The sequence below is a fragment of the Miniopterus schreibersii genome (assembly GCF_964146895.1).
Source record: "Miniopterus schreibersii genome assembly, chromosome: 7".
In the NCBI taxonomy this organism is placed as follows: Eukaryota; Metazoa; Chordata; class Mammalia; order Chiroptera; family Miniopteridae; genus Miniopterus; species Miniopterus schreibersii.
In genome coordinates, this window is record NC_138108.1 from 38,132,833 (window position 1) to 38,160,164 (window position 27,332).

The window sequence follows — 27,332 nt, forward strand, 5'->3', positions numbered from 1 at the left end:
TTTTTATACATAGAACTTTGCAAAAACAATAGATTTTATCTATTTCTATGAAATCTCAGGTGCACAGTTTTACCAGTTAACATGCTGGTGTGTGGAGAGGTGGATTGTTACCATGTGGCTGTGTTTTAGTTACATGTTCCGACCACCTCTTATATGAGGCCTCATTCATCAAGGCTGTGGCTTCTGGGTCAGCAGCCATTCCTTCCCAGTCAGCTGTTGCCTGCCCAGTGAGCATGATTGATTAGCTACCAAACTGCTCTGAAAACCCAACCAACAGGATAAACCATGACAAGATCCTAGAGGGGCTCATTATAACAGAAGAGATGGTCCTCTTTGCTTCCATTTGCTCTAGCAGTCTTTGGGCTTGCCGGTTATTTACTACTTAAAACCCTGGTTTTATTTCCTCAAGGCAGGATAGAGTGGATGAGTCACAAATAAAGATTCACTGTCCACTCCCAATGTTTGGGAGGTGGTGTTTCTTCATTAATTAAGGTCACCTCCATCCTGTGAATTTGTCTTGAAACAGAGAGTTGCCCCGCTGTCTGACACCTGGGTGAGGTGTAAGATGCCTGTCATTACCATCATCCCAGGAGAGATCTTTCCTGTGAAGACACTATGGGCTTTGTACTCAGGCAGGCCTGGACTGACATTCCAGCTCTGCTGTACACTTAACTATGCAAACTTTGGCTCTTTTAATTTTCCCAATCTCAGGCTCCTCATCTGCCAAAACAGAGCCAAGAAGACTTATCTTACAGCACTGTTGTGAGGTCAGTCAGCTGACATATGGGTAGGTCCTAGCATAGCACCTGAAACATGGGACACAGTCAATACTCAGGTTAGTTCATTTTGGAAAGATGTGTTTTCCTGTCAATCACAGTGAGGAAGCCATGGCCAGCAGAACAGATTTGGCCCGCTGACTTGTTTTATTTAGCTGAACGCTGTTTTTAAAATTGTAAAATGTACAGTTTGCCATAGGCCCCACCACTCCCAACTGTATTATGCAGCATATTTTACTCATTAACTTTACTGGCCTGGCCCTGTAGATATTTGAGTTTAAGACTCTTGCCCTATATTATGGAAATAACAATGATATTAATCCAAGGAGATTAATCCCTGTCTCATAAATTCAGAATGTTAATGTCATTTGTAAATATCATTTTCCACAAAGGAATCCCTTAAGTGTATAAATAAAATAAGCTAAACAAGCAACCTGAGAGAACAGGAAGGAAATGGAAAAGGAAAGACAAGAGGAAGAGAAAATTACTTTAATACTTTGTTGCATTTTCTCTTTTACAGTCATGACTAATCTGCCTCAAACTTTGGCAGGAAAATGATCTCTTTCTAACTTATTACTAGCACTGTAATTAGCTTTCAGGGTATTAGACATTGATGCTGCAAACATCCATGTGACAGCCTGGCCGGACCATGCCCTCAGGATTCTGATTACAGAGCTGAATCATTCTTGCCGCGGGTTCTAACGAGCTTGCTTGCCGCATACTAGGCATTAGCTCTGCAGCTTTATCATCTTTACTGCTACTTGGGTAACTGTCTCCCATTATTTAGGTTTTAAGATATTTTTTGGCATTTGCAACCTGACATAGCCAACCTGTTACTGCTGAATAGTAACAGATCCGCAGAGTAAATATCATATATAGAAAAACAGTTTCCCCACCTAGAAAAATAATCTTACCCAATATGATAAATACAGAATAATATTGAACTCCCACTAAGGAGAAAATAACATCTAATTGCTGTTTTTCCTTTTCATCTGAGTTTGTTTGGTCTGTAGAGAAAATCCAGGATAAATGGACGCTGCCACCCAAGTCCTTTGAGTGCTTCCTTGGAAGCCAAAATTTCATAGGCCTGCTGACTTTGCCACCAGACGAAATTGGCATCTTCTATGAGTATTTTCTGAGTCCCCATAACATGGCAGGCTAACTTTTTAAAAAACTTGTAAAGAGTCTGGCAGACTGGGGATTCAAGGAAAAGGGAGATTACTGCTAGCTGGTCCCTGACTCACTCACTTGGAGGAAGAGGGCTGCTCAGCAGGTGCCAGCAGCAGCTTTTTATGCCGGGGAAGTTCCCTCCCTCATGCCAGCCACCAGTTCAAAGTCTAGTGGGGGTTTCAATCTCAAGTAATTCCTGGGGTGACAGAGAACAATAAATGACAAAGCAAAAGACCATTATTTGGAGCCTGAAAACTCACTCAACTTAGTTTGAACGGAAATTGAATTTCTTTAGCTCAGTAACTGGAGAGCTTAGAGGTACAGTGGGCTGGTGGTCTTCAGCTGCATCCAGGGGACTCAAAGGCACCATAAAACATGTGTCCCCTTTTCCCTGCCTCCTAAGTATGTTTTGGCTTCACCTAATCAGGCTTTCCTCACAGGTCTTGGCAGCTCTAAGGTCATATGTTTATTATAGTGATTATTCACACCAAAAAAGAAAAAAAAAGAAAGAAAACCTCATTTTCAGTAGTTCCATGTAAAATCTAGAGCGCACTCTGGTTGCCTTAGCTTGACGCCCAGCCCAATCCCTACAGCAATCCCTGAGAAACTCCCGTTGGCTGAGCCTGAATTATGTGCCTCCTCAGAGCACATGGAACAGATTCTGTTGTAGCTTCTGGTGTCTACTAGTAGCAGTTCACTTTTGGGCCCACTGCCCAAAAAATGTTCACTTATTACTCCCCAGTGCAGGGGATTTGTTCAAGTACCCAAATGCCTAGAATCACCTGACACCTGCACAGGTAGGCAGACAATGGGGACCTACAATATAGCGCTGATTCTCTCAAGTAGGAGTTGCATGCAGCTGCTAGTGACAGAGATCTGAAATCAAAGTAGCTTACACAAAAGAACAATTTATTTTTCTCTTTGATAAAAAGTAATCCAGAGAAGTCAATTTAAGGCTGCTGTGACATGGCAGTTCCATAACCATCAGAGATCCAGGCTCTGTTTATACTCAAGGGGGCCTAATAATTACAAGATGGTCACTGTAGCTCCAGCCATCATGTTAACATTCCAGCAGCAAGGAAGAAATAGAGGCAAGGGCAAAGGATATCTCCCCCAGCTGAATAAACTCTCATTGAAGTGTTTTCTCAGAAGTGCCTCCCGGCAAGGCAAACTAGCAATCTCCATTAGAGATACCTTAGTCCTGGTGGAGTAAATGACTCTGTCCCCAAATGGACAGAAGTCATAAGCCTAAGAGCCCTTTAAACTCCGCTGCAGTCTAGCCTGGGAAGAGCCCAATAGTGCACAGTGCTTGGCTTATTATATGTGTAACATATGTAAATGATTATTAATTTTCTCACATTAACAATTACACACTAAAGACTTATTTTAAAGCTGCTTTCTTTAATGTGAATGTTTAAAAATATTTATCTGAAGAAGTCTTGGCTTGCTCTTGTGTTCACCATTAGTGTTTGATTATTTGTTTTTCAAAGCAAGTTTTAAAAACTGCTGGAAGCCTCCTATGGTAGTTAATACATTATCTTAAGCAATTTAATGCAAATTAATTTTTACACAACCTTGAGTTTCAAAGGCCATTGAAGTGGGGAGGGAAGGAGTGAGGTTTCGGAGGAATCAGTTTGCTGCTTCCCATCTGGGCCCCACAGCCATCTCCATCTGCTCTCACGTGCAGTAACTAACACTTCAGCTATTCCCCTGCCAAACACACATGTGGAGTTTAGCTATTTTTTTTTTTTTTAACTAAGGAAAATGTTACAAGAAAACTTGATAGGATTATTTTTGGCATTTCTAAACTCTGTATTTTGTACCATAACCCAAGTTTCCATTGGGTTTTATGGTGTTTTTCTTCTTTTGTTTTGTTTCTGGATTTCATTCTCTTTTAATACTACAGTTCTCCTTTTTTGGTAGGGTCATATAGCACGTCTGTATCAAATGGGAGCCATTTGAGGGTAGAGAGTGGCAAGTGCGGACATGCGATCTGGAGCGACCACTCAAGGGGGCCACGATGTGGAGAGTGGATTGGACGGAAACAAGGGGAGGCAGGGAGCCTGGTGTGTAGGGTTAAAGCAGTAGAAGAGATGATGGTAGTCTGAACTAAGGTTGTAGAAATGGCAATAGACTGACACACAAAGACACTTTGGAAGTAGGATTGACAAAACTTGGTGAGTTTGGATATGAGAGGAAAGGGAGATGTCATGGATGACCCACAGATTTCTGAGTTGGGCAGTGGGATGGAGACGGTAATGCTCAGTTCCCTGAAGGAGTAAACCTGAGAGCAGAGGAAGGTTTGGGGGAAGGTGACGAGTTCAGTTCTGTGCCATCAGTTCATTGGCCTTTATAACACAATGGGAGAGCAGAAGGTTGGCAAACGTAATTCTTAGCCAACTGCATCATTGCAGGCATATGAAATCCAGGAATATGTTAGATTAAACCATGAATATTCTTAACCTTTGGGAACCATGAAGGATTAGTAGTTCAATAGTTCACTAGCTTAAAGTTTGGATTCGCTCCCAGAATTGGCCACTTCTCTCTGAAGTCGCATACCTGAAGCAGAGGCTTCCTTTATTTCTCAGAGATATCCTTTGCCCATGTCCCTGGCCAATCCTGTGGAGTCAAGAGCATTCCAGGGCCTCCAACCACTTGCACTCTCTCTTGCCCCTCCTGTTGAAGGTCTGAGCAGAGATGACACCAGTTGGTCATATCAGCAATGACTTTCCATTTCAAAATACCAACTCCTAAGTGGGCTTTTCACATTTTCCCTCAGAAAGTAAATAACACAGTAGTCAAGTGATCATGTCTTCATAACAGGAATATTGTCTCAGATATTTGAGGTGGGCTCCAAGTCTATTTTTATATTTTATCAAAAATAAGATATTTTTGAAAAATACTTTAAATTCTTTGTTCTCTACCATGCATTGTATCTCTTAGTTTCTGATTATTTCTTTTGGGTAAGGTAGGGATGAGGGAAGGCAGAAAAGACTAAGTCTTATTGTCAGCCCTCTGGAAATATATAATTCAACAATAGGACATGGAAACCATCTCATTTCTTTGGCCTTAAAATAAATAAATGAATGAATAGCCAGCTCAGATGATTTCCTCAACATTTTTAAAATGTATTAATGGCACAATTGGACATCACTGGGTTCAGAGACAAAGCTGGTTTTAATTTGGTGGGGTTCCTCTATGCCCCCATCCAACTGCAGAGAATAGGGGTAGTAACCTGTTCTAAGAGCATGGCTGTCCCTTTGCTTGTTCCCTTGTTCCACATCTGCCCCGTGGATCCAGCAGTTGAGTTCCAAGAAGTGACTGTGAGCGCTTATGTGCCCTCTGATAGCAGATATGGGTCATGATGGCAGAGGGAAAGCAAGGCCAGAATCTGACTATTAGCAGCTTGGTGAACCGATTAAAAACAAGGTCTCAGGAATAATGGTAATAAGGGAGAATACTACGTTCATTTCCCAAGGGGGTTATTCTGGGTTTGTTTTTACAGCAGGGTTTTCCGCCACTGGCAGCTGTCCTGGCCTTACCACCACTCCCTGCCACCACCGTGGGGGTGGATTAGAGGAGGGGCTGCTGTTCCCCAGAGTCACTGTGCTGGGAGCTAGAGATGTATAGAAGAAAGGCCTTGTTTCCACTCTCCCTGGGAACTCCTCGATAGTACCTAATACAAAGTTGTTTAACACCAATGATAAGCACTTCCACCACTGGCCATGACAGAACAGGAGCCAAAAGAAAGGAAAATAGTCGAAACAGTTTTCAGACAGTGGACAACAGGCAGCGTGATGCAGTGATTCCAGAGAGAGGGAACAAGTGAAGCGAGCCCACAATTGTCCCAGCTTACGACCTGGAGAGATGTCTAGGCCACGGCACAGGGAGGGGAGTCCTGGAGAAGCCCAGTGGTCTCGCTGAGCTGAGGAGGCGGAGCCAGGAGACTGGAGCTCCCAGGGCACAGCCCCAGAGAGGAGGGGTGCATGGGAGGGAGCTGAGGTCTGCGGAGGGGGCTCAGGTCCTCAGTGCTGTTCGCTGTGTGCACGTGAGGAAACTACTGACGCTGAGGAAAGAATCAGCAGAAAGCCCCAAATAGAACAATTCTCAGAGCTGACACAGGCTGGGGAATAGTCCATGTTCCCACCTGACAGAATATTAAAGAAAAACCTTGAAATATATGAGGTACTGGGTACAGTTCTCAGAAAATTATTACCTCAATAATGGGGGCCAGATTAGCCCTAGATTAAAGGCTGCTCTGGACCCACCTAGCAAAGCTTACAAGCAAGCCTGAAAAGGATCAGATTATTTCCAAGTAACCTAACTACAGTCCAGAAAAAAACTGAAAAATGTTTAAAGAAATACCAAAAAACCCCCAAAAAATCCAGCAGTCAACAACATAAAATTTCCAATCGAAAGTCACCAGGCATGCAAAGAAGCAAGAAAATAAGACACATAATAATAAGAGAACCAATCAATTACAGGCTCAGAAATGATACAGATCATAGAATTGATAGAGAGGACATTAAGACATTTATTACATTTTATATGTTCAAGCTGATAGAGGAAGGACTGGGATGACACAGAGTCATGGAAGGTATTAAAAAAGACCCAAATCAAACTTCTATAAATGAAAACTACAACTTTGGGGAGGAAAACTACAGTAGATGGAATTCACAGCAGAGTAAGATCTGCAGAAGGAAAGCTTAGTGACGTAGCCACGGGAAATTGGAATTTGGCCCCTCTCCTCTCGATACCCTCCAGATTCTAATTTCTACGCAGTACACTTGTTCTGACTCAAGCATTATAATAATGCTGCTCCACAAGGTTTTGATCTCACTTCCTCTCTGAAAGAAACACCCAAACTGGTGAGGGAATCAACGTAATTATACGTTATACATATATAATGTATTACACATAGGCATCGTACGGATCTATATATACATTATATACGTCTACATATATACTGTGTGTGTGTATATGTATATATGCTTCCATATGCATAAAATATTTCTTGAAAGATACCCAAGTTGCCTCTAAAAAAGAATCCAGGTGTCTGGGGCAGGGAATGAAGGGAAATTTTACACTGTACCTTTGTACCCCCTGTAGCCATTGGACTGGATACATTAACATATATTACTTATTCAAAACATAAATAAAATATGGCATCAACTGTACATGATGGTCACAGGAGACTCAACAATTGAGTGTGAATGGAATCGGGAAGGAAGTGGGGTTCCTGAGCCACCCGGATGACTAGATGCCCAAGGCTGTGTCCCCTGGGGCGAGTGTCCAAGGTCCCTCCTGTGATGTGCAGCCGGGACTTTGGATACTCCCGGGAGGGAGCCGGGAGCCCCGGTGGAATCCATACAGTTGCCCCAGGGGTAATAAGCAGCACAGCCCAAGCTGGGCTGTAAGTCAGATCGAACCCTACCCTACACTCGGAGTCTTCAGTCCCACACTGCCAAGTAGATTCTGGTTTCAAAGGCGACCGCCACAAGGACTAGAACCATTAGGTAGAAGTTCCAGGGATATAGATTTCAGCTCATTGTAAGGAACAACATTCTAAAATCAAAACAGAAAATAAACTGAACCCCCGGGGAGGTAGTGAGTTCACTGCCTCTGGACACATTTAAAAACTGAGTGGCCACGTCACAGGGAAGCCACAGAGGAGGCCCGGCAGCCCGTGGCAGACGGCGCCGCATGTGAGCAGACAGGCGAGCGGACGAGATGGAATCGGGGTGCTCGCTCGGCCTGTTGGGGCGTCGCCCGCTGCCGGGGGCTTCTAGGAATAGGCCCTTTCCGAATACCCGAGCAGCTCTCCCCCTGAGGCGGCGCGGGCGCCAAGAGCCTTGGGGTTTAGGGGTGCAGGTCATCCCTTGCTTTCCTGATGCTCTGAAGTTGTTTCCTCTCCGTTAAGTGCATTTGTGTAACTAATTCCCGGTGTGCGGGAGCGATCCTTCAGGACTGGGGTTTGCTCCTTTGCCTCGAGCCGGCCCCTGCCGGGACGAAACGATATTCTAGTGTGTGGAGTCGGGGTTTAAGGAGAATATAAAACAAAGGAGGATTCTGAGAAATATGTGCCCCCCCAGGAGGGAGAACAAAGAGCTAGATAAAGGAAAGAAACCTCTTTTGGAGACTAAGCCAAATAAACTTAAATGGTTTAAGGAATAAATTGGTGGAGTAATATGAATCACGGGCAGGTGCTATGAATGTAATTTAGTAAAATGCTCGGGAACCTGCCAAAGAAGAGAAAAATGTGTTACTTTTGAGATCATTTCCCAGCAGCTTCATAAAAGAAAACTGATTACAGGAATTTAATAAGTAAAACAGAGCCAGAAATATAGTAATCAAATGAGTTTTTAATTACATTTCAGACAGAAAAAAATCCAATTTGTGCTCCTAAGATTAAAAAAAATAATAATAAGTTCTAGAGAAATGCTTTTGTAGCAGGAAAAGAACATAAACACTAATTTCCATAGGAATTATAGGAGCCGCTTAATTAAAAGGCTGGAGCAGAGTGAAGAGGAGCCGGTGCCAAACTCCGCTGAACAAAACCGTGGCTTTCCTGCCGCCTCACGCTGTTGGCTCAACAGAAGCAGGCGCGCTGAGCGGAGACGGGCACCTGCATTTTCCCCGCGGGAATAGATGGCATCGCCGCCCGAGTTGTTATATTGCTGTTTCGTTTTTGTGCGGAACCACTAACACACCTGGTTGCGTGTTGCTTGGTGTGATCAGTATCTCCCGTAAGGGAGAGATTATGCTGTGTGAGGGGCGTCGCCGGGCAGGAACATCCTCACAGCCAGGTTGGCGTGCGCACTCTCAGTGGGATGCCGTCCTCTCCGGGCTTCTCAGTCCCCTCCTGCCTGCCTTCCACGTAGCTGCATTTCCCTGTGGTCCCGTAACGCCCTGGAGGGGGAGGGGAGGGGCCAAGCAGGTGGCCGCAGCCACACTCAGCGATGAACGTCCTGACCTGGAAGAGCCTTCCTCCCCTCCGAGGACTTTGCTCTTGACTGCCCCCCAGCCACACGTCCTGCTTGGGGCAACTTTTCGGGAGCTGTGCTGAAACTGCCCTGGTTTTGCTTGCCTTGTGGTGAATGGGACACACCTGCAAGGTGTCTGCACAGGACCGGGGATCTAATCCGTGGCCACAGAACACTGACCCGGGCCATGAAGTGGAAGCATGCGTGAGCTGACACCCGCACAGCTCCACGATCCTCCAGGGCTTCGTTCCTCCGTAGGGGTGATCTGAGTTTTGTGAGGCCAAACGTTTATAACATTGGGAAGTAGGTGACTTTTAAAAAATATACAAAACTAAGTAAAAAGGAAATGTTTAGAAGGGTCTCCTGCAAGTAAGACCCTAAATCCTGAGCTTCATTAGCCTCACGGTCAGTCGGCTTCCGGCCACACTTCCTCTTCCTCTGTCTCTCCTGCACCCCCCGCCTCTCTCTTCCACGCTCCTTTTTCTTTTCTCTTTCTCTCAGGTCTAGTTCCATACATGCTCTCACGGTGATCTGTACATTTGGCACAGTTCCAAGATCCTTAACTTTTAAAATGAGCACCTCTTGTTATAAAATTTAACCTGGCCATTCTTATTCAAGTAAATTTGCCTGGAGTCATCTACAGTGGAGCAAATGCTAAGCTTATTTGTGTAAAAATATAAGTTCATGGTCTAGTGAGACCTGGAGGCCTCCATGGCAGGCAAAGATACACACATTAGTAGACGTGTGTGAGCTAGATATTTTGTTTCCTGTCTTGCTTGATGTGGATCTAAAACAGGATCATAATCTAATTGGCTGGCACCCTGGAGTAGTACACAGCCACCTGTCTTTTTCGTTTTCTGCATAGACTCTAACAATATAAAACAATGGCACTAAATGCATATGTACTTCTTGTGAATAGCTCGTGGTTACCAAGTAATCACTTGCATTTCTTACAGCCTGTTTCCATTCTCACAAGTGAAAGCTGGAAAACCATGTCAGTGACTCCAGTTCCTCTCTCTCCCACCCTTTTATTGGTTTGTTTTAGGCCTTGGTGAAGGTCAATGTGAAACTGAAGCCGATGCTGGATTCAGTGTCTGCGAACAGAAGAAAGTGGGAAGAGTTGCACCAGAAAAGGCTACTGGTCTCAGCTGCCGCCCCGTCCCCCGCGGTGGTGGCCGGGGGCACACAGTAACTAATCCTTGGGGTCAGCTGCTGCTGCAAAATGACTGCATCCTGAAGGGCCAGATTTGGCCCGGCCACTCCATCCTTTTGTTCCTTTAAGCTCAGACAGACAGAGTCTGGAGGATGTGCTGGGAAGCAGGCCTGGGGTTTCACCTTAAAGTGTAGCCAACAGGGGAGAGCTCGACAGGAAGGCAGAGGAGGAAGTGGGGCAGGGAGCACCCAGGACCCTCAGCTGTCCCTGATGAACGGACGTGGGCTGAGATTGAGACTGAGACAGGCGCTGGGCAGAGGACTGCTGTGGATCCAGGACCCGAGGACAGCCGGCCCCCTCATTCTGAGCCAAGGGAATGCGTGCGGAACAGTGCAGGTGCCTCTAGCGCTGCTTCATTTTGTATATGGCTCTTTTGTTACAAACCAACAATGGCTGCCTTTGCATTCTCTCCCCAGTGCCCTTTCGTGTAAGACTGTCCCGAGAATCCTGGTTTGTATTCTGTAGAGGTATTTTATTTTTATCCTAAAGTTTCTTAATAATGGCCCAGAGCCTGTAGACTTGTGTATGTAAAAGATAAATTATATTATCCTTACAAATACCAACCATTCCAACTTTTCCCCTAAAAAACAATCCATAGTAGAAATATATCAAATGTTCTGTTTATCTGATTAGTGTTTATACAAGGTTCATAACACTGCATTGGGATTGTGGTCCCCTTTTCCAGTTTTTTAATTCAACTTTTATTGTAGACCAAGTCTACTTACAGAAGGAGTAGATTAATAGGCTTTAATTAAAGTAAGGGTGAAAGGAAATCTATAGTTGGATTTACCACAAGTGACATATGAACATTTAGGAACTACTTCCAACAGTGAGACACAGCAGCACCATGGAGAATGACCATTGACTCCCTTCAGTTCTCTTAGTGATGATTTTTGTATAAAATTGAAAGTTACTATCAGTACCAACCTACAGCCAAATGCAGGAGTCTCAAATTTGGGGTTTTTCCTTAATATAAGGAATAATGCTTGAAAGGTTAAGAAATGATGGTCTGGGCAGAGAACAAATATTCTATTGAAAGCCAAGGTTATAATGGGTAAGAATAAACTATATTAAAAGAATGCAATGACTAGAAAGCTACTTTGCTTCCTATTTTATCTGAGACTGAGGACACGGTGCTTTATCCAAAGAATGCTAGGCTAGAAGTGAGACTCATGCCCCTAGCTTTGGCACTACTGACTGGATGACTTTGGACAACTCACCTAACTTCTCCCAGTCTGTTTCCTCATTTGTCAAATGAGATTACACTAGGAAATAATTTTCAAACATGTTTTAACCTTGGAACTCTTTGTTCAAATAAATCTCACAAGGAATCCCCAAGATACAAAACATCCCCCATGCCGTCCTCCAGTGGAAGCCGGGAAGGGGATCAGAGCCCCTGCAGGTGCTCATGCCTTTGCTCCCGTGCATGGTGGCCCCAAAGAGGGCTCTGGGAGATCGAAAACCCCTGGACCGGGTGAACCTTGAAGTCTGTTCCAGCTCTGAAAAATGTAAAATTTACAAACCATTTCTTGTTCTTATTGCCACTGGCGAGCATCAGTTATTAACTTCATTTCCCAGATACTAAGGAAATAGGGGCCAAGTTCCACAGAGAACGTTGTTTCCTGGCACAGAGCCGGCTTCAGGAAAAGGGTGAGTGAAGGTGCCAGAGCGGGGCCGAGGGACCAGCAGGTATTCGTAGGGAAAGAAGTCAGATTCTAGGGCCCAAGAAATAAAGTAACATTATAAACCAGGCGGAGGGGTAAGAGGCGGAGGAAGGGGGAGGGGGAGGAGCGAAGAAAAGCTAGGGCCAGGCAGGAGGTCAGAGCTGCCGAGGGAAAGGTGAGGGTCAGTCCAAGGAGAGGACAGTGGCACTTCTGACCCAAACAGACGAGGTACAGAACCCTGTCATCAGTTGCTTAGGGAAGAGAGATGCTTGAGCAGGGAGGGCGTTGACAAAAGAGAGAAGGAAGGAGCGCGAGCCCTAAAAAATAATGTCCCTAGCTCCCCTTTGCAGCCGTCTCTGCGGGGAAGGCTGGGAGACTGGAGGAGGTGAGTGCAGGAAAAACTGCCTCCAGAGCAGGTAAGGGGAGGCTGTTCAGATTTATGGATTTTATTAAGCCAGTTTTCTGAATCGCTCTGCTATAAAGGAAAATAGCTGCTGCTGGGCTCTCTCCTCAAGTAAGGAACAAAGGGTGGGTGGAGCTAGGGCCGGGCCGCGCTGCAGGTGCTGCTGGCTGCTGTGCCATATCAGGTTTATATCACAAGTGGGAATTGAAAATCAGTCCGTGAGGCAGAGATGAACCCACATCTGTTATCCTCCCCCGAAATAAATAAATAGCCCGGACAGACGGGTGCCAGTCTATCTACAGCAAAATTTTAAAGCATGTGCCTGATGATAAAACTAGACCCAGGCTCCAATGGAGACTGCAGGCAGCTACAAGCACTCTAGCTATCCTGAACACTGATGCTGCATATTGCTGAGGGGAACATAATTTATAGCACAAACCCTATGGCTTCCACTAAGGTTGAGTTTTCCTCTCATTTCCTTGCCTTTTTATTGGCTTCACTGCACGGTTGCCAATAGCAACATCCACTGGTAGCAAGGGGAGTTCAACATCATTGCAATCTGCCATACAGTGGAGCCCTGACAATGTCAACCATCAATCAAGTAGCTGTTTGTAATTGCCTCCATCTATTTTTCCTGTCCCCAAGTATCTTTCCTATTGCGGGTCAGAATTCAGAAACTGCTGACTAATGCCTTGGGCCTGTTCCCCCACAACCCTGAAGCAGTGGGAAAGGAGCGTAGCAGCCTCCCTGGTGCCAACAACCCAGGGGGTTAGAGGTTGAATTCTTGGGAGTTCAAGGTATTTTTAATCCCTTTTCTAAATAATGTATAATTTTCCAAGAATCTGAGGTATGTGTGGTTATCCATATATTCTGCTTTTCCAAAACAGAGAAAGAGAAATTTTCCCAGTCCTTATTATTAGTGTTTATTTCCTATTTGGAGGAAGGCATTTAAAATGTGAGTCTTCTTATAATACCTCCAACTGAACAAATGATGTTTGCTTCCTCGGGTCTCTTGGCGTTCCTATTTGAAATGACTTCATCCTGCTTTCTCCACGAGATGCATTTGTTTTTAGAGATGCTATTTATTTTCTCATTAGTCAGTGTGTGGGTGATACATGCACAACCTTCTATGTAGCTGCAAGCCTGGACAGTAGAGTCAGCTTGGCAAACTGTAAAGGGCACCATCCAGTGCACAGCAGGACCAGGCTCCATCCTGGCTTGGCCAAGGGCTGGACCTGTTATCTTGGGACTCTCCAGGCCTCAGGTCTTCTGTCTGTAAAATAAGAGCACTGACTTCATTTCCACACCAAAGGGTCAAGCTGTATTTAACTCTAAATTTTTCCAGATAGCTGTCTTGTTTACTGTTCTTGAATAAACTAGGAATAAACCTAAAAAGGCCATTTTCTCATTAAAGACAAAATAAAAAGTTATATATATGGGGCAGATATAAAAACAACCTTACCACAGATACATCTGAGCCTGCCTCTAGTGATCATGAAAGATATTATCATCAGTACAATTTTTTAAAAATATATCCTTTTACTGCATAAAGGACAATTTTAGATTATCTCGTATCATAGATATCCCATAAATGGTAATCAATCTAATTTAGAAGTAAATTTATAAAGTGAGCCAAAAAAACTTAAAGTTGCATGTGCGTTTTCTGTTTCTAAAATCTGAGATGTCTATACATTTCCAAGTATTTACATATATGTTGGGTTAGAAATAACCTTTAAATTTTTGTTAGTGTAATAACAGTATTATCACTGCAGGAATTCAGTTGCTTTTTTTCATGTATAGAAATTTTTTATACTTTTTTCCATTTATCTTAGGTCATTAAACAGAGTCTGCTTCATTTATTTTGCGGTACAATTATTTTAAAATCCATTTCTCCTGCCGACTCTTCTTGAATTGCACAAAGATAAGATGCAGTTGTAAGGTGAAACAATTCCCTTCAAGTGGGACTGATATCTAAACAGATTTAAATCTAAAGAAAAGTGTTTTGGCTGGAAAAAAAAAAATCAGAAAGGATTCATTAAAACAATAGAAGAAACCTGATTTGGGAACCTAAGAACTCTGGCAGTGCCATGTAGTGAAGTTTCATTATCTGTTCTAACAGGTGCTGTAAAGAACTCCCTAAACTCAAACGTATCCAGAAATTTAAAGGTTGAGCCTGGCTATAAGAAGGCCAAAATGTCGTAAGTTTCATAAGTGAGCAATAATAGAATAAAACACATAGCTGGCAGAAATAAAATGCAGTGTGTCTGGAGAATTTCATGACGAGCACTTGGATTTAGTAATGACTGATGTCCTCCTTACATTGTTTACCTTTTCCTCAGCTAGTAATTTGGGGTTGTACATCTTGTCTAATTTAATTTTGAATGTTCTTGCATATTTGGTACATCTCTCAACAGTGCTAAAGATGTTTATCTGTGTATCAAATCTATACCAATGTCGTTGAATGTATACACTGGTACAGAAATGTTTGTTTTATTAAGTAAATTAAGTATTTGCTGTGAAAAAAAATGTTGAGGCTGTCATTTATCTTTGTGTTTGTTTTCTGTGTGTATATGTGCCTGTTTTAGAATCTCATTTTTTCTTCAGATTAAATCATATTTAGATGAAAAGAAGGGAGGGAGGGAGGGAGGGAGGGAGGGAGGGAGGGAGGGAGGGAGGGAGGGAGGGAGGGAGGGAGGGAGGGAGGATGGTGTGGAAGTAGGAGGCTAGGTTTTGTTTCCCCCATTCTTTTGGGGGAAAATTGCTTTTGCCATTTTCTTTTTATGTACAGTAATCTAAAAAGGATCTCCTACTGATTTGCTTCCTAATTATTGTTTTACACAAAAGAAGGGAAATATGTTTTCAATTGGGCTGTCTGAAGTCGCTCCCTTTGTGCAGATTCCCCAGCTGATGTCTCACTGGGAGAATACTGCATTATAGGCAGCTTGGCCACTTCACAAGCACCTAATCCACGGTTTTGAAACAGTCTGCTGTTTTAAGAGACCTAAATATCTTTGTTTTTAATAAAATGCTTAAAGTTTAACCAAAACTTTGGAATAATCTTTCTCTTGAGAAGGGTGATTTAAGGGCTGAAAGAGGCAAACATGTATCACATCTGAATGCCAACAATTTAAATTTTGACTGTCACTTTTAGGCATTCATCTTGTCTCGATCTGTGATGTTTGCCTGTGTGAGAAGGATACTGGGACAGCCCTGTCCGCAGAGCATTTCAAAGATGACCAAATAATTCAAATTATTGAAGTTTTTCTAGAGGGAGAAGAGTCTGCAGCCAAGTGCAGATTCCTGCGTCCTTCCAGACCGCTCAAATTTGCGTGGGCAATTACACAGGGGGATTGCATCAGTGCAGGGCCGCCAGCCACACCGATGCCATACAATTACACAGTGGCTCCGGTGCTTAAACTTTAAAATTCTTACACCATTGTGCCTGTTCTATTAGAACAAACTGCAGCAAATGACCCAAAGCCAAGTCAAATGACTGAAGAGGAGATGCGAGGGGTGAGGAAGAGGTGCAGTGTGGCCCCTACTGGCCGGCTTAGGCAATCGCCAGTCCTCTGCTGCTGGCTGCAGCAACCACTGGCTTCTTTGTGCTTTGTAGTCTGTGCTTTTCAAGTGGGGCCAACAATAAGAATCACCACATTCACAGAAGAGCTGTAAAGATTAATGAAGGAAGTTAGGCAAAGCAGGACCTGGTCCTGGTACAGAAAGTACCAGTTATAAACTCAGGGGCTAGAGTAGCTCTTTGTTTGAGTGGTTGGTTGATTACTTTTAAATGCCAGTCTCCACAGTTGTGCCTTTTCTATCTAATTCCTTCTATAAACCACCTGCTACTGTGATCTCCCTGATAAGTTAATTTAGATCATAACGCCTTAAGTCCCCAAATATAAACTGCTTGATTAAAAACAAGGTATATCCAAGAAGAAAATCTAAATAAAATATTAATAAAGCTGGAACTACCAGGAAAGAAGAGTTCACAATGAGGTTAAATGTCTCACCATCTGAATATAAATGTTACCAAGCATTGGTTTGGAATTGTCTTTCCAAAAGTCTTCGAAGATCAAACAGGTGCTCCTGAAAGTCAGTCAACTACATTACCAATTTGGCACTAATTTATTCTTTTCTTCCCTCGTTGTGGTGAAAAGTGGGGGGAGGGAGGAAATAAGATAACTGAGCCCTCCAAACTGGCCATCCTGCAGAAAATGGCCTGGAATGAAAGGGGGAAAGAAATAACAACTGGAAAATGGTTTTGCAGAGGTCTTCCTTTATTAAGGAAGGTGTCTGACCACAGCTGTGGTTGTGAGTTGTTCATAAATTACCAATGTTTACCAATAAGAAGTGGTCACATTTACAGGATAAATAAGGAGACATACCTCCCAACTAGTTTTAAAAGAGAATGACAAATAGATTAAGTACACAAATAGAATTTGATCATTTCACATTTTGGCAGGCAGAAACATAAGCATGTTAAGTAGCAAACATCATGCTTTCAGCTTCTACACATTTTGTCTGAATGGAATTCTTCTATGTGGCAAACATACTCCCCTTATGCTGCAAAATCCAACACCATTTGCAAGAAGTCTAGGTCCTTTCAATGGGGCACTAAATAACTTTATTGCAACCACTAAATGCTTTCTTGTTGCTAGGAATGGCACGATAGTTACTTTTTGATATATGCTTCAGATTTTCAAGATTCTGTTGTAAACACAATGATCTTTATGACATTTTATAATATCCCAGCCCATTTATTGCTTTCCAGAATTTCTGTCATTAATTAAAGGGTCTTCTTTCACCATCTCTCCCCCTCCACACACACACACACACACACACACGCCAAAAAAAAAAAAGCCCCAAATCTATTCCCCAACTGCCTATCAGAGACTAAGTAAAAGTCAGTCTATCACAGCGGCAGTGGTGGTCATGCCAGTTTCACAGTGTGATTTGGGCACTCATTTCATTTTGAAAATGACCCTGTCCTCCATCTGTCTAAGCCGAATGTCCTGCTTTTTTCAAGCCAGCACACGAAATAAAGGGGAAGACACAGAACGGCCTCCCTACTGCCCCCCTCAGCTGCCACACTCACAAATAGGTAACAACAGAAAGAGGGAAACCTCAACTGATGCCTGTAGGGATCAGAGAAATTTGAGGTGGAGCAGATAGTCCTATTTTTCATGTTTCCAAGAAGCCATTTGAAGGTGGATTCTTTCATTATGCAGCTCTGAGAAACAGACAGACTAAAGATATATAGGCAATTTCCTATACCCACGTTCTATCATCTTATCTTGATTTAATAGCAACTTACCCAAAGTAACAGTTCATATGTATTTTTAAATACTGAGCCTGAGTTTTCAAGAGACAAGTATAGTTAGGCTGCCACAGAAGTGAAGATCCTCCCCCACTCACCCTCGATTATTGAGCAGCACCAGCCAGCATTCCTCAACCCATGTGCCTCCCTGGGTTGAAGGCCCTTAACTGGTGTACATAGAGCCTGGGCTGAAAGAGGCCTCAGAGTAGGGTTAGGGCGATCCTCACCAACTGCTTTCTGTGGGGAAGGCAGGTGGCCCAGAGCCCTGCCCGACCCTGCTGAAGTGGGTGGTTTGTCCGTGTCTCGGTAAGCGTGCAGCGGGAGCTTCCTTGTCCAGTTCCACCCTTAAGAACACAGCTCTGCCAATTTCTCAGCAAAGGAAAAGATTGATGAGTAATAAAGTCAGCTGTTGTATGATAGGAGCAATCACATGTCTGTAAAAGTCCCCTCTTAGTATTCCAGGTGACTAGGAGTTATACCACCCCCAAATTGCTTCCTACCATCTGCTCACAGCTGCAGTTCAGGCCTGGAAGCTCACATTTCAATTATCTGAACCCACTTGGTTGGTTTTTTTAATGGAGGAAAAAAAGACACTAACCCACTGTCATACAACTTGGCACCAAACACTGAGCCCTTAAAAACTCATCTATAGGAGGTATATGGAATAGATTATTCATCAGTCACTATTTCCTACTGAAACTAGCTGTTTGATATCATGGCACAGCACTGATGACTTGACTGTGTGGTCCCGAGCAAATTACTTGACCCTTTCTAGTAGACAGATTCTTCATCTGTAATGTATAGACTACAGGGTGGATATTAAGATTAGAATTAAGATACGTAAATAGTTTAATAGAGTGTCATCTAATATAGTCGCTGTTGGCTCTGAAATGTACATACAGAAGAGACGTAGGGGCAGCAAAACTACAGAGGATACAGATAAAGGACTGGCACGTAAGTCTTTAAGTATATAGCAAAGATATGCTTTTATTCAAACACCATTCCTCTTGGGTACTTGAAAGGTCAATGCTGATCATGGAAAATCAGAGGAAATATAGGGAAATCAAGGAAGACTTGTTAATTGCAGTGAAATTTGGAGGACCAGGGCAGTGAACATGTCCAAGTTTAAACACCAACAGCAGCTCAGTTAATACTTGTTGTTTATTAAAAAGGGGAGTGGGAGGCCCTTGGAGCTAAAATTTAAGGTCTCCCATACCAGATAAGATTCACAAAACCATTTCCTGTGAAAATGGCAAAAATAAGGACTCTTGGTTTCTGCATATGATGTTCTTACAAAGTGTGCCCTCAAAGCAGCGTAAAAACAGAACCTACTCTAACTCTAGGAGAATTCCAAGGAAATTTCCATTCCATGAATCTACAAAAACAAAACACGAAAAGACATCATTTGTATGCAGCACATAACGTATAAAGCTCATAAATGAAAGGGACAGTGGACCGTAAGCCTGCCGCCCCCGAGCCGGAGAACAAGGTGACACAACAGCAAGCGAGCAACCCTCACCCACAGAGGAACAGCCAGCCAGTGAAACCCCATCTGCCAGACAGAGGCTCTGTCCCCGCGGCTCTGTCCCGCAGGGACTACATCTCCCAGAAAGCCAGGCGACCGCGTCCCATGCGTCCTGGGTGTGTTTGACCGGTGCATGCCGGGAAGTAGAGTTTCCGTCTCAAAATTACTAGGAGTAGATTCCTCTCTCTTCCCTATTCACGACTCCGCAGCTCGTCTTCGAGAACTGAATGACGTCAGTGATTCCTTCTTAACTGTCTCTACCTGTCTCCTTCCGCTGCTAAGTAATCTCCGAACCAGCCGCTTTCCGTTTCCGGCTGGCGTGTTGCCTTGGTAACTAGGACGCGCAACCACCCTGGCAGTTATGGCGGGGCTGGGCAGCACGCCGATCCCCGACGGCGAGTTCACCGCGGCCGTGTACCGGCTCATCCGCGATTCCCGCTACGCCGAGGTGGTGCAGCTGCTGGGCGGGGAGCTCCAGCGCAGCCCGAGGAGCCGCGCCGGCCTGTCGCTGCTGGGCTACTGCTACTACCGCCTGCAGGAGTTCACGATGGCGGCCGAGTGCTACGAGCAGCTGAGCCAGCTGCACCCGGAGCTGGAGCAGTACCGCCTGTACCAGGCCCAGGCCCTGTACAAGGCCTGCCTGTATCCGGAGGCCACCCGGGTCGCCTTCCTGCTCTCGGACAACCCCGCCTACCACAGCCGGGTCCTCCGCCTGCAGGCTGCCATCAAGTACAGCGAGGGCGATCTTCCCGGGGCCAGGGGCCTGGTGGAGCAGCTGCTGAGTGGGGAAGGGGGAGACGACGGCGGGGGCGAGAACGAGTCAGACGGCCAGGTCAACCTGGGCTGTTTGCTCTACAAGGAGGGGCAGTATGAAGCGGCTTGTTCCAAGTTCTTTACAGCCCTGCAGGCCTCGGGCTACCGGCCTGACCTTTCCTACAACCTGGCTTTGGCCTATTACAGCAGCCGTCAGTATGCCCCAGCGCTGAAGCATATCGCGGACATTGTGGAGCGTGGCATCCGCCAGCACCCAGAGCTAGGTGTGGGCATGACCACGGAGGGCATTGATGTTCGCAGTGTGGGCAACACTTTAGTCCTTCACCAGACTGCACTGGTGGAAGCCTTCAACCTCAAGGCAGCCATAGAATACCAACTGCGAAACTATGAGGTGGCCCAGGAAACCCTCACTGACATGCCACCTAGGGCAGAAGAAGAGTTAGACCCTGTGACCCTGCACAACCAGGCGCTCATGAACATGGATGCCAGGCCTACAGAAGGGTTTGAAAAGCTACAGTTTTTGCTCCAACAGAACCCCTTTCCCCCAGAGACCTTTGGCAACCTGTTGCTGCTCTACTGCAAATATGAGTATTTTGACCTAGCAGCAGATGTCCTGGCAGAGAATGCCCACCTGACGTATAAGTTCCTCACACCTTATCTCTATGACTTCTTGGATGCCATGATCACTTGCCAGACAGCTCCTGAAGAGGCCTTCATTAAGCTTGATGGGCTAGCAGGGATGCTGACTGAGCAACTCAGGAGACTCACTAAACAAGTGCAGGAAGCAAGACACAATAGAGATGATGAAGCTGTCAAGAAGGCAGTGAATGAATATGATGATATTCTGGAGAAGTATATTCCTGTGTTGATGGCCCAGGCAAAAATCTACTGGAACCTTGAAAATTATTCAATGGTGGAAAAGATCTTCCGCAAATCTGTGGAATTCTGCAATGACCATGATGTGTGGAAACTGAATGTGGCTCATGTTCTGTTCATGCAGGAAAACAAATACAAAGAAGCCATCAGTTTTTATGAGCCCATAGTCAAGAAGCATTATGACAACATCCTGAATGTCAGTGCTATTGTACTGGCTAACCTCTGTGTTTCATATATTATGACAAGTCAAAATGAAGAAGCTGAGGAACTGATGAGGAAGATTGAAAAGGAGGAAGAGCAGCTCTCCTATGATGACCCAGATAAGAAAACCTACCATCTCTGCATTGTGAATTTGGTGATAGGGACACTTTACTGTGCCAAAGGAAATTATGACTTTGGGATTTCTCGAGTTATCAGAAGCTTAGAACCTTATAATAAAAAATTGGGAACTGATACCTGGTATTATGCCAAAAGATGCTTCTTGTCCTTATTAGAAAACATGTCAAAACACACGATCATGCTTCGTGATAGTGTTATTCAGGAATGCGTTCAGTTTCTAGAACACTGTGAACTTTATGGCAGGAGCATACCTGCCGTTATTGAACAACCCCTGGAAGAAGAAAGAATGCATATTGGAAAGAATACAGTCACCTATGAATCCAGACAGTTAAAAGCTTTGATTTATGAGATTATAGGATGGAATGTGTAGTTGTGTCTGATAATGGGCGTTTATTATAATGGCTCAGTTATCTATATTTGGTATTCTCTCATCTGTGTTCATGTTTTGGCTTCTTTACATTTGTTGAAATTTTTACCCTTTAAAAGTTAAAATAATTTAATTGTAACTTTCCTTTTGAGAAATCTCATGAAATGAAATATACTAAAAGGAACTTGAGCCCTAGAAGATATGAAAAAATTCAAAAGTGAAGTGGGAATTGTGTTTAATAGTATTTCTAGTGCCTGTTCCCTATCCTTTGTATATTTGTGCTTTGCTATATCCTGAGGGAACCCTGCATGACAGTATTACATCAGGGAACAGGCGCTGTCAAGTCCAGGACTCAGTTAATGTATAGGACATCTGGACATTAATAATCATTTCAAGAATATTGTGCTCTACTCCAACCTTAACCCTTATAATTACATTAATTTATAACGCATACATTTTGCACAGATTTTAGTATGTCTTGGAAGAGCTTTTCAATACAGTTATAATGTTTTATCTAACAAAAATTCCTTATGTTCTAAGTGAAGGTTTTGATGATGATGATGATGATGATGTTTTTTTAATTTGTTTTTAAATGTGTTAGACTGGGGGAAATCTTGTGCCATAACAAAACTGTGGTGCTTTGGTGTGGATACAATAAACAATTGACAAATTTCCATGTTTCTTTTGCTCCACTTGTTAATAACTTGAATATACAAACATAAATAAGATATAATCATACTGTTTTCATAATTCATCTTTAACAGTTATTAATAGGTAGCTTTAGACTCAGTTTTTAATTCTTATCTTTGTATTTCTACTTAGGACACATTAATGCTGGAATTTGTTTCCATGCTGTAGCCTCTTTGAAATGGAAAAATTTCATATGCTGCTCCAATGACCCTATCAATCTATCCTATTCACACAACATATAAGTGGTCTATCAGTGGATTGTGGGATCATATCTGGTAGATTCATAATACAAGTTTCATATTCAAAAGTCTCTCAATAATGTTTTGGAATTCTCACTATGAACCCCACTCATTCTGCTCAGGCACTTAATTTTCTATAATCTACAAGAGCTTTACTATTTGTTCCACATGTCTGACAATGGTCTTTGGCTTTGTTACCTATATTTCACACACTTTAAAATCTATAGTTATCCTTTGCATCTTTACATTTGTTATATATTGAACTTTGTACAATAGCAATGATAAATATTTGTTCTGAGGAAGTTTGCCATTTAATTAAGAGTAGGGAGCATGTATTATGAGCTAAATCAGTTTGCATTCTCTCTGCCAGTAACAGTTACCATGTCTTGCTCTCATGCAACAATTGCTAGAGTGGCATCTTTATATGAGCAAGGAACCCAGAACCCTAAGTAGAAGTTTATATTCTACTGTAGGCAGTAAAAATGAGTGTGACATGAGCCAATGAACTTTTGGGGTGGGTGTGTTTGCCTTCCTCTAATTGCTAGTCCATGGTTGGAGCATTTCTCAATTAAGAAAGAGTTTCATTGTGCCATTTCAAGATACACTGCTTCCAATAAGACCAATTCTTGCCTTAGTTGTATGCCTCCACTCCATTTTTTAATCCTTTAACAAAAGACTGGATGCTGGCCCAAGTTCTTTGAGAAGTACCGGTTATTAAATGGATGATAATTTTTTTCTTGGTTCTTAAGAAGTTTGGTCCATGGTTTAATTTTCTTCCATAATTTGGTTGGTTGGTTGTTCTTAAGTTTTATAATCGATATTTCCCTTCATTTTCCATATTTGATTTTCCAGAATTGATTGTGTCTTCTTGTGAATACTGACAAATATCAAGTGTGGAAGCTTTCTAATATGTTCAGTGTAGGGAAAAGAAACACTTAACTGACAATGAAAAAACTAAGGTCTGAGTTCTAGACCCTCCACAGTCAAATTTTAGACCTTAAGAAATTCATTTATCCCTTGAGGTCTCACAGTCATTTGAACTACTGGATACTCTTAACAGTTACTTCTGGCTGTAACATCTGATTCTGTATGTCATGCAGAAGAAAATTGCCTTCTTTTATGACTTGGATATGTAAACAAGTCAGTCAGGAAATGAAATATATCACTGTATTTCAATGATTGGATTCTGGTACTGTGGCTTCCAGTAAATGTTAATTCCTAAGGTAAACATCTCTTGTTATCTTATTGTTGGATGCTGTAACATACTGATTACTTCTAGGAAATTTGGATTTTTGCCAGTTTTTTTACTTGGAGATTTTGCTTACAAAAGCTATGAATGTATATAAGGCAGCTCTCGTTCTCTGCTATGGTTGTGCAAAAGTTTGAAAATTTGTAAATATTTAGAAATTTCTTAATTCTCTTGACTTTCCCCTTTAGTTTATCTGTTAATGTATATATTTTGGGGTGGGAGGATATTTGCTTTAATTCTTCCAAAAAATGATATACAAAAACAATATATATCCAAGCTATTATAATATGCATTTTTAAATCACCTATTCTTGAAATAATTAGAGCCTCTCCTGCCCCTGAGGTGAAGACCTCCAGCTGTCAATCTGCCAGAAATCTGGAAACAGAGGAACAGGTGAGGTGAAGATAAAACAGATTTAGTTGTGATTTACTTCACAACCCACCCCAGATCCCCTTCAATTCCAAATCTCGGCTGTTAATCAAAATGTCTGCTGCCATTAATGGAACAGAAGTAATGGATAACAGAGTGAAAGTAACAGATGCCAGAGCTACTTCTGTAACTAACTCCCCAAATCAAATCATCAGTCCTTACACCCTCATTTTATCTAATACAAGGAGGAAAGGTCGTGCAGACTTTCCAAAAGGACAAAGCCACGGGAACAGGAGGACAGTCCCTGGTTTATAAAGCTTCCTTCTGAGAGTTGCCTTTTTCTGCCTTCAAAGAATATATTTAGGAGATAGTAGTGTTTACTGCTGCAGACTTTATCACAAGATTAGACATGAAAAATCTACCTATCTTACCACCCCATTTTCTTTCCTTTTTTTAATCTTTTATTTTCTTCCTTTTGCAATTATAGGGACATTTCTCTAATAGCTGGCAGTTGAGACCACAAGCAGGTGTAACAACTGCATTTCAACCTTTTAGCAAAGTGTCTGGTAAGATAGCACTCTGATTATCAAAGTGACTTTAGATACCATTCAATCACATTTTTGCAAATCAAGATGACATTTATTAATTAAAAGTGACTCTTAAATTGGTAAAGCCAGAGAAAATTTTCAGAGTACACACCAAAAGCACTGGATCTATACAATTTGTAGAATACAATGAGCTTTATTTGGATACTTGTAATGTCTTTTTCTTTTAAACCCTTTGACCTCAATAGAAAAACAGTGACTGAAATTTTAAAGATGTGCAATAGTTTTATTATTTAAAATGTTCTGTGACATTGGGAATTAAATATACTGTTAACTCTAGAGGACACTTGCCTTTTTTGTATCCATAATAATTTTATATTGAAAATAGAGCCCAGCATTAGCCAGACACTAATTAATTAATTAGCCATAGGTATAGTGTGGTATTGTTTTAATATTCTCCTGGGGGCGGGGGCGGAGCTTTACAAGGCAATTACTTTGTACTAGAATCCACAATTAATTGAGGATCTTTTGGTTGTTTAATTAAATCATCTCCCTTGGATTTGGGCCAAGATTGATCCATCACATACTGAAATCCAGTCTACAACATTCTAATGTATATATATTAGAAAATTATTAGAAAATAGAGTTCTATATATTTCTAGTAGGAAAGATATGCATTTGTTAGTTAAGTAGGACTGCCAATAACTTGATTGTGAATATTATCAGGTGAGCATGTAAATTGAGTTCAAGTCCTTTGTTCAAAATTGAAATTTGCACAGTTGTTTAATTAAATACATTATTATCAATAACTGGATAGCAGGTTCAAAACAGCAAATAGCTAAAATTGTACTGTGCGTCTCACCCAGTACAGTGTGTGAGAAAGCATTGATTGTTATTATTATTTTGTTTCCAATTATTTTAGTGCAAGAACCAAATGCTTAAGATAAAGGACACATGGCTAAAGATTTCACCAGCACTCACAACTGCTCTAACAAGTGTGTCCACAGACTCTTGAAGAGTTTGTCAAGACTCACCAGGGAATAACTGGCTGGTCAGTTTCTGTCTCTGCTGCATAAGGTCAGAGGCCATTCTGTCACTCAGTCTCTTGGCTCCAGTTGTTCCAAATTTGCCCAAGCCATCTCCTAGAGTTTATTCACTTCATCTATGGAAAGGAGAATATCTACGTTGGAGTCAGGAAATACTATGTTTATAGCAAGAGATGGTCACACCCTGACACTGTAAAGCAAAAGAAAGCTTCAGGAACTGAATCATCACAGAAACACTTGGCTAAAAGATTCTGTTGCAATGCAATACCGCCTACCCACATTGCTAAAGAGTGCTTTTATTTTGTGTGTTTACTAGAAAAGGCAAAACTTTTCCTGTAGTTAATACGACATTTTTGTTTCCAGGTCTTGTTCTTGTACCGATTCATTACATTTAATGAGTGTTCCCACAAAATGCCAAAGAACAGAGGTGAGTTATACATGATTTGACCAAGATGCTGAAAGGAGTTATTAGCCCCTTTCAGAAACTAAGGAAACTATTTTTTCTGACTGTGTATATATAAGATTTATAGTGAAATGATTGGCAAATTGTTAGTTATTCTGGAAGTAATCATGTGGAATATAAAATGGAAAAAACTCACAAATTCATTCTTCTACAGCATTTTAGATATGACAAATTACAAATTGGGCATTATGATAAACATTAGAAATGCACTTGCAATGAGCCCAGGGCTTGGACTAGCTCATCTCTTGAATCATAAAATTGAGACTCAAAGAAATGAATATGACTTGCCAAATAGTGGCAAAGCCAGGATCTGAATCCAGGGCTCCTGACTCAATTCCTGTGCTCCTTCCACTCTACCATATTCCATCCCTTAGGTTTTTTTCCAGATTATTCTGACTCTATCAATGCTAAGCATTTCTTTTTCCAGAGCTATGATTTTCACTACTTCTGTTGCTGCTGATTTAATTTTTGGGTTAATAAGCTTTTCCCAAATATACTTACTGAGCACATTCCTTGGCTGGCCTAAATCATAGTTTTCAAAAGTGTGCTGGAGGGGACTTGAGTAGCCACCACACATTATTTGCAACAAGCACAGAGTTAGCTGTGGTTGGATGCAAAGATCATTGACCCACCTGTTGTTTCATCGCCTCTATTTTTTAAAATTACTTATTATCGTTTTTCAAGTTAGTGATTTTCTTCACGACAGTCTCTTGCCAACAACCACAATAAAAACAGCTGCCGGAAGTCTTCTCTGCAACTCAGTGCAAAAGGGTAAGTATGCAGTACTCATTCAGAAATCACCGTAGAGGGCCTGCTGCTTCCTCAAGTATTTCAGAATCCTTGGAAGCTTCATAAAGCTTTGCCTTTACTTACAAAATCCATTTGAGCCAAGATGTTAAATGCATATACTCTTCCACAAGTCTGATTACTCAGTTTAGCTTAGGTCTTGGGGAGGAAAAATTAAAAGCAAGCTAAGAACAAGAGAGCAGACTGAGTCCCTGCTATCTACCTTCTATTTCCCCTTTTTACTAATAACTCTCAATCCTCACTCCACATCAGAATCAGCTAGTAAACTTTTCAAAATTAGAGATGCCTGGTCCCTAACCCTAAAGCTTCTTTTTAATTTATGAAGATGGAAGTGAGAGGGAGTGATCAGTTCTTTAAAAGTCTCCCAGATAACTGTAATAATGTATAGCCAAGGTTGATAACCACTGTTCTATACAAACATAGCTGACCACGTGAAGGATGTATGCGGGACATGGGAGACGGGATGCACTCTGAGAATGAAATGATCCTGATAACCAACCTAAAGAAATTATACAGC

General features: G+C 42.3%; 1 protein-coding gene and 1 pseudogene across 3 annotated transcripts in view; both read left to right on the forward strand.

The window, feature by feature from the left end:
• PDE11A (phosphodiesterase 11A) overlaps positions 1–14,727 on the forward strand; it is a gene marked incomplete at its 5' end in the record, with an annotated part of 257,674 nt that extends 242,947 nt beyond the window's left edge. For both annotated transcript variants that reach the window (XM_081141813.1, XM_081141814.1), the window contains one exon: positions 9,975–14,727. In XM_081141813.1, coding sequence (XP_080997939.1) covers positions 9,975–10,121 — 147 coding nt within the window. In that variant the 3' untranslated portion in view covers positions 10,122–14,727. The remainder of the gene's footprint in view (positions 1–9,974) is intronic.
• A 4,468-nt stretch (positions 14,728–19,195) lies between these two features.
• On the forward strand, positions 19,196–22,081 carry LOC308559265 (intraflagellar transport protein 70B pseudogene; annotated as a pseudogene). Its single transcript has one exon. The product of its transcript is annotated as an intraflagellar transport protein 70B pseudogene (transcript).
• The last annotated feature ends 5,251 nt before the right edge of the window (positions 22,082–27,332 follow it).